Here is a 7363-nt window from a genome sequence, read left to right as displayed (position 1 = left end):
GGTCTGGAGTAGTCAGTGGCTTTGGAGAGCAGGGCCGCCAAGAGGGGGGCAGGGGGAACAAAATTCCCCGGGGACTGGGCCTCTCTCCTCCTGTTCCCAGGCCGCCACCTGCCCGCCCTCGGCTCCGTCGATAGCCCCCGCCCCATCCGCCACCGTGACCGGGATCCTGCATTCAAATTGGCAGTGCCTCACCTCCGTGTGAAGGCGGCAGATCGCCTCCATTCGGGTCCTCCCTCACTGTGCTCCGCCCTCACGCAAACAGGAAGTAATGAGGGCGGGACACAATGAGGGAAGGCCCGAAGGGAGGCAACCTGCCGCCTTAACACGGAGGTGAGGCGCTGCCGATTTTTGAATGCAGAGGGCCCGGTCACGGTGGCGGAGGGAGGGGGGCTATTGACGGAGCCGAGAGCGGGCAGGTGAGACCGGGGACTGCAGCGCCAGTGGCCCGGGAACAGGAGACTGAGGCTTGGAGGGACGGCAGCGGCGGGGACCCCGGGGGTGGCCCTGTTGGAAAGCTGCCACCTGTCACCTATTTAGTGTATATCAAATACATGACATGCCCAGTATGTGTGTGCAGTGGCGTACCAAGGGGGGGCGGTGGGGGCGGTCCGACCCGAGTGCACGCCGCTGGGGGGGTGCCGCGGTGCGCGCCTGTTGCCCTGTTTCAGTCTGATTTCGCAATTCGCATATGTTCACTGCTCCCTCTGAGTCTGCTCCGGAACAGGTTACTTCCTGTTCCGGGGCAGACTCAGAGGGAGCAGTGAACACATGCGAATTGCAAAATCGGACTGAAACAGGGCAACAGGCGCGCGCCGCGGCATCCCCCCCCAGCGGCGTGCACCCGGGAGGGGGTGTCATTTCGCCGGGGAGGGGGGTCGCACATCAGCGATCCGCCCCAGGTGTCAGTTATGGTCAGAACGCCACTGTGTGTGTGTATTCCACTGTCAACAGTACGTGGTATCTTATTTGTGTATGAGTGCATGCATGGGTGGTTGGTTAAAAAAGCACAATACACTACAGCAATGTAAAATGCTGATTATCCCATCACCACAAACGGTATCAAGGAAAATGGCAGAACAGTAAAAACTACAGGCTCCAAAGCATTTGCGATACCACCACATCCACGCCATACAGCCTGATATTTTTCACATTCGCCTTGGACGTACGCCTACAATGCGATTTTCTTGGACATGCATATAACAGCGGCACTTACCGACTGCTTTGCCAATGACTATAGTGCCCATGGGCTAGCAACCTCTCTACCGTGGATTTCAACACACTACCGGAACTTTCATGCATCGTTTGCATGCAATTTCCTTCAAGAATCGCCTGTTATTTCAAAATCGGTAACTTCCACACCATACAGCCTGATATTTTTCACATTCGCCTTGGACGCACGCCTACGATGCGATTTTCTTGGACATGCATATAGCCTACAGTGCCTATGTGCCAGCGACCTCTCTCTACCATGGATTTCAACACATTACCGGAACTTTCATGCATCGGCCTGTAAAACAGCGTGCAGCTCATTTGCATGCGATTTTCTTCAAGAATCGCCTGTTCTTTCAAAATCGGTAACTTCATCCGTGGATCTAAACGACTACAGGGTTTTTTTTTTCCAGAACTTTCATGCATTGAGGCCCAAGTCTCTTTGCAGAAAATGGGGGCTGCAGTAAATTAGCACAAGTTAGTGGTGAAATAACATGTTTTAAGTGTAGCCGCTATTGATACCTATACACTTAAGGCTTGTCTAGTTTGGCGAGATATCAAAGACTAAAACTTGAAACATGATCATTCAGTTTTAATTCCCCAGAATCATCAACATAGCCAGAACTCATTCTCTTTGGGAATGTAGACAGCCACATAGAGCATCCCTGAGTACTTCTTTGACTTTCTTGTTCCGCAGAGTATAAATGAAAGGATTCAGAAGTGGGGCCAAAACGCTACTCACCACCACCACCATTTTGTCCAGATCCTGAGACTTCTTTGACATTGGCCTCACTTCTATAAAAATAGCACTCCCAAAAACGATGGTGACCATACTAAGATGGGAGGCACATGTGGAGAAGGCTTTCTGTTGCCCTTTCCTGGAAGAGATATTTAGTATGGTGGATATAATATAAATGTAAGAGACTGTGGTTATCGTTAAGGATCCAATCAAAATCAAACAAGATATAATCAGAGCTATCAATTTAATGAGTCGGGTGTCTGCACAGGCCAGCGTTATCATGGCTGAGCTGTCACAAAAGAAGTGTTTAATGAGGTTGGGGCCACAGAATGGGAGTTGACACATCAGCACAGTTGGAAGAAGAAGAAAAAGGAAAGAAGACATCCAACAACCAATGACCAGTTGAACGCAAGCCCTGTTGCTCATGATGGTGGAGTAATGTAACGGGTGACATATCGCTACATAACGATCGATGGACATCACAGAGAGAAGAAGAAAATCCGTGGTGGAAAGATAAAAGTAAAAATAAGACTGAGCAATGCAAGCATTGTAGGAAATCACTTTTTTCTCGGACAGTAAAATTATCAAGAGTTTAGGGACAATTACAGAAATGCAGAAGGTTTCTAGGAAGGATAAATTCACCAGGAAAAAATACATGGGGGTGTGCAAGCGATAGTCCATGCATATTAACACAATAATTAAAATGTTCCCCATTAGAGTGACAAGATAAGTCATGGAGAACAACACGAAAAGGGAAATCTGCATCTGAGGAGGCCCAGGGAATCCTTCCAGGATGAATTCTGTCACGAAGGTTTCGTTCTTAACTTTCATGATGGACTTTGTATCTGCACCAAATGACACAAAAAAAACACAGTGTGAGGATGCTGCGCATTGACGATGTGAGCAAGAAAGTTCAGTGAGTGCGTGCTGTCATTAGTAAGTCCTTCACTGAAAGGGGGTGAGTCCAATAGCTGCTGGAAGATATCATACTTTGGGTCAATATTGACTTTTTCATTGACTCTTTTTGTTTAAGTACATAAGCACTGCCATGCTGGGAAAAGACCAAAGGTCTATCAAGCCCAGCACTCTCTCTCCGACAGCGGCCAATCCAGGCCCCAAGAACCTGGCAAAAACCCAGAATTTAATAATGATCAATAGACTTTTCCTTCAGAAATCTGTCCAGACCCCCTTTAAACTCAGCAAGGCTAGTGCTTTGTTTTTCCACATGGTTAATGTTCTAAGCTATGTTCTTTCAGTGTCTTTCTGTGCAAACATTTGTAAGTCTTTAAATAGAGGAGATGGTTTGCCTCCTCTCTTGGGATCCTATGCACTAAAGCTTATTTCCCATAGATACAAACTGTGAAAATGTATTTACAGCATAGCCTCCGAGATCTATCCTTCTCTGTATATTGAGATTATATCTGGATAAAGGTATTATATAAATTTAAACACTATAATTGTCGGATTTAATAGACTTACCACCAAGAAACGCCAAAAGATCATCCCGAACTTTCCTCAACCTCCACTTCCCTAATTGCAAGGGCTTGAAATACAAAACACTGCACGCGTCAACCTTTTCCTACATGAGCACGCAGTATTGGAATTCATTGCCACGCAACCTGAAAACGATCCACGAGCAAAAAACCTTCCGCAAACTACTGAAGACCCACCTCTTTGAGGAAATTTACGGAAAGAACCAAAACACATAACACCGCACTCACTGTTCAACAATGCACCACTACAGCCACTATGAATTCCCATCCCCTACCTCACCTTCTCATCTCCCGCAAACTTACCTCACTCATACCTTACTCACAGAAAATGTATACCAAATGCTTGCCTGTTATTATATACCGCCCCTCCTGTTTCCCGCGGGTTCCCTCCAATGTATCGCCCCTTTTAGTTTCCCATTCTTTCCTTCCAATGTCTCAATGATCTTTTCCATTATTATATTCCTTGTTACAAAACTTGTCTCTCATAACGCTTCATAATGTAATCCATAACTGAGCTGTAACAAAATGTACTTCCAGTTTTCATAATGTATTGTAAGCCACACTGAACCCGCAAAAAAGGTGGGAAAATGTGGGGTACAAATGCAATAAATAAATAAATAAACCTTTTTTATACGAGTAGAAGTGTTCTTTGTTCTAAAATAGTTCTCTACTCTCTTATCATTAATTCTTTCATTTCTAATCTGATTAAACGGAAAAGATTTTCAAGCATCGCTTTTCTCACTCTGTTAAACGAAATGTTTAAATAGATCAGAAGAGGCTTCTGTTTGGAGAAACCACTGGAGCACTGTATTTCTGAAATAAAAACAATTCAAGTCAAAATTAAGTTAGGAAACAAAGAAGTTATGTAACACATTTCATTTAATGAAAATTTAAGGATGGATTCGCAGTGTGCTTAAAGTGGGCAAGCTTGGTCATGACCTCTTTCAACAATGTTGAGCTGTCTGGCTGCTAATATTAAACAGCACGTAACCAGGTAATGCCATTGAATTTCGGCTCTGGCTGCCCTGACACAATCCACGCAGTATCAGGGTGGTCTGGGGCAGAGTTGTGGAGGGCTTGGAAATCATTCGGGCATCAGCAATAGTCATTTCTAGAACCTAAATACCTAATCAGGCAGGTAGGACCACAGAAATATGATCTAGCTTGGTGGTCTAATTAAATCAGTGCTGCTCAACCCAGTCCTTGAGGCACATCTAGTCCTGTCAGATTTACAGGATCTCCACAATGAATATGCATGAGATTGTGAATATGTTGGAAAATCTAATGGAACTAGGTATGCCTCAAGGACTGGGTTGAGAAGCACTGAGGGAGTTACATTTAGATATACTTGGTATTTTCCTGTCCTTGGAAGGCTCACAATCTAATCTTTGTATCTGAGGTAAGGGAGGGTTAAGAGGCTTGCCCAAGGTCACAAGGAGCAACAGTGGGATTTGAACTGGGCACATCTGGCTGTTAAGACTGGTGCTCTATTCACTAGGCTACTCCTCCACTCCAAGTTTGCAAAACAAAAAAGTATATTCAAGCCCATCATCAAATATCTAGGTCTACCTTAGCTGACAACAGTCAGATCTTGAAAAAACACTCACCTCCAGCAGCTGAATATTGGCCCGTTAGTGTCTTCTTAATTAACTGAAAAAAATTGACCATGAAAAGTAATGAAGATATGTGATTTGAGATGCGGTTAGGTTATTGACTATCAGCTGATGTAATGAACAGTAGTGGTTGGTGGACTTCAGCAGTTTTCAATCTAATGCTTTAAGTTGGAGTTCTGCAGTAATGCAGAAGGGCTTAATCTAGTGATGTATTATGAAGATCGTTTTGCCTAGTTCAGTAATGGGGAAATTTTCCATTTCAAGTGGTCCATTGGTTACTGAGTTTCCACCTCATTTTCCTTCTATCAGGCTAAAATTCTGTACAGAGCACTGAGAGGGAGCAGGAAACTCATCTCTCCTTGAAATTTATCTAGCCCTAATATGGACATTATTAACTGAATGAATAGGAGATTGCATCGGCCAACAAACGATGGATGACCTCTTTTCTTTAGCAGTGATTATATCAAGTTTGGGGGAGTGGGGAAGTTAGTAAATGGATTCACTTAGGTTAATATTGCAAGGAGAGGAGGGAAGTAAAGCTTAGGAGGAGGGGGAACAGAGTTAGGTTTTACTGTCTCACTGCATACTCTCTCAGTTGATGAACTGGAGATGTTAAGAGCCTCTTCGTTACCTTGAACCTTTAATAGAATTAAACTCATTCTTCCTCTATTGTTCTTGAGTGGAAACAGGGAATGATGCAGATGGAAAAAAATTGCAAGATGAATAATGAACATTAAAAAAAAATACTTAGAACAAATCAGCAAATGTTTTCATTTCATACCTTCTCAGAAGCAGGAAAGATGAATAATACGGCTTTGATGTTATGCTTTCTAGACAAGCTGGTTCGTTTTCAGACTTTGCCTTCATCGGGATTTAGCCTATTCCCGATTCTCAATACAATAGATCCTTCTCAACATCTGATACCAGAATATCCTTAGGACTCTACGCAGTTATCAAAGAAACTTTGTTCTCTTAAAAGGTGGAATTTTCTCACCTGAAGAGCTTTACAGCAAGCGCCAATGACTTGAATATGTGAAGATTGATCGCAACCCCGTTAGAAGAATTCAAGAGTGCTCAACAAAATCAATATTCAGAAGGTTATAATTAACCTAAAAATGTAATCATGGCGAGATAATACATTTAACTACATTTCTCTCCTCTCATCCAGAGTTACTTCTAATGTCTTAATTATAAGCAACAAATAAATAGGTAAAAATAGGGGTGAGTTGCCAAGAGCAGTCGGTTGAAAGTCACAAATTATTTAGGTACTCAAGAAATGTGAATTACTTCAAGTAAGTACTTTTATCTTAAAGAGGAAAAGGCCTCGAGAAAACCCCTTGACTATTACAAAAGTCAAAACTGGGGTTGGACTTCCTCATCATCGGCCCTAAAACCTCTAATATTCAGACTTTAATAGGCTAAAGAGTATGTAAACAAAACTTAGCTCAAGGGTAAGTCAGTCTCAGTGGTCCCTTGATGTTCTGAAGTATGTAGGGAAATGTTTTGGCCTTCCTATAATTTGTAGGCAGATCATTCCCATCTGTGTTTGCATGGAAAAATGTGATTATGCAGGAATCTAGTTATATTTATCAGTGGCACCCATGAGACCTAATTTGTAACTAAAAGTATAGAATCAAATTTACAGATTCCCTTCTATGACTATTAACCAGAGTACAGCACAGACAAACTTTTCTAATACAGAGATACAGGAAGTGACAGAGTATAAAAGACTTAGGACATTTAATTGTCAAAATGAATGCACCGCATCTGTAGAGCAGGTTTGTGTTAGGAGCCTTCCCAGCATCTGACCATGTGGGGGCCAACTCTGTAAGTGGGGGCCCCAAAGCCACACAGTGAGTTACTATTCTATAATGGCAACTGGGCACCCAGATTATGTACTAGAATACTGGTGCAACCAGGGTCGTAGCCAGACCTCACGGTGGGAAGGGGCCAGAACCTAAGGTTGGGGGCACATTTTGAGTGCCACCCTGCCGCCCCCCCCCCCAATGCCACACTTCGCCACCTCGCCCCCTCACAAACAAATACCTTTACTGGCAGGGGTCCCCAACCTCCACCGGCCGTACCCTTCTTCAGCGCCCGTCTCTGGCGCAGCCGCATTCGCTGCCCTGCTTTTCTTTCTTCTTGCTCCTCCTGTGCACGCTGACGCTCCTTCTCAGTTTCACGTAAAGGAGCGTCAGCGTGCACAGGAGGAGCAAGAAGAAAGAACCGTCGCTGAAGAAGGCTTCGGCTGGCGGGGGTTGGGGACCCCTGCCAGCCAAACCAGGGGCCCGGATGAAATTTGCTGGGGC

General features: G+C 44.3%; 1 protein-coding gene across 1 annotated transcript; it reads right to left on the bottom strand.

Moving 5' to 3' along the window:
* Positions 1-1834: 1834 nt before the first annotated feature.
* LOC115457326 (olfactory receptor 6M1-like) lies at positions 1835-2779 on the bottom strand. The gene has a single exon (XM_030186745.1). The coding sequence runs from the start codon at positions 2777-2779 to the stop codon at positions 1835-1837; it is 945 nt and encodes a 314-aa protein (XP_030042605.1).
* Between the last annotated feature and the right edge of the window lie 4584 nt (positions 2780-7363).

This window comes from Microcaecilia unicolor, chromosome 14 (assembly GCF_901765095.1).
Source record: "Microcaecilia unicolor chromosome 14, aMicUni1.1, whole genome shotgun sequence".
Lineage (NCBI taxonomy): Eukaryota > Metazoa > Chordata > Amphibia > Gymnophiona > Siphonopidae > Microcaecilia > Microcaecilia unicolor.
The sequence above is the reverse complement of the archived record's forward strand: the minus strand, read 5'-3'. Positions and strand labels throughout refer to the sequence as shown.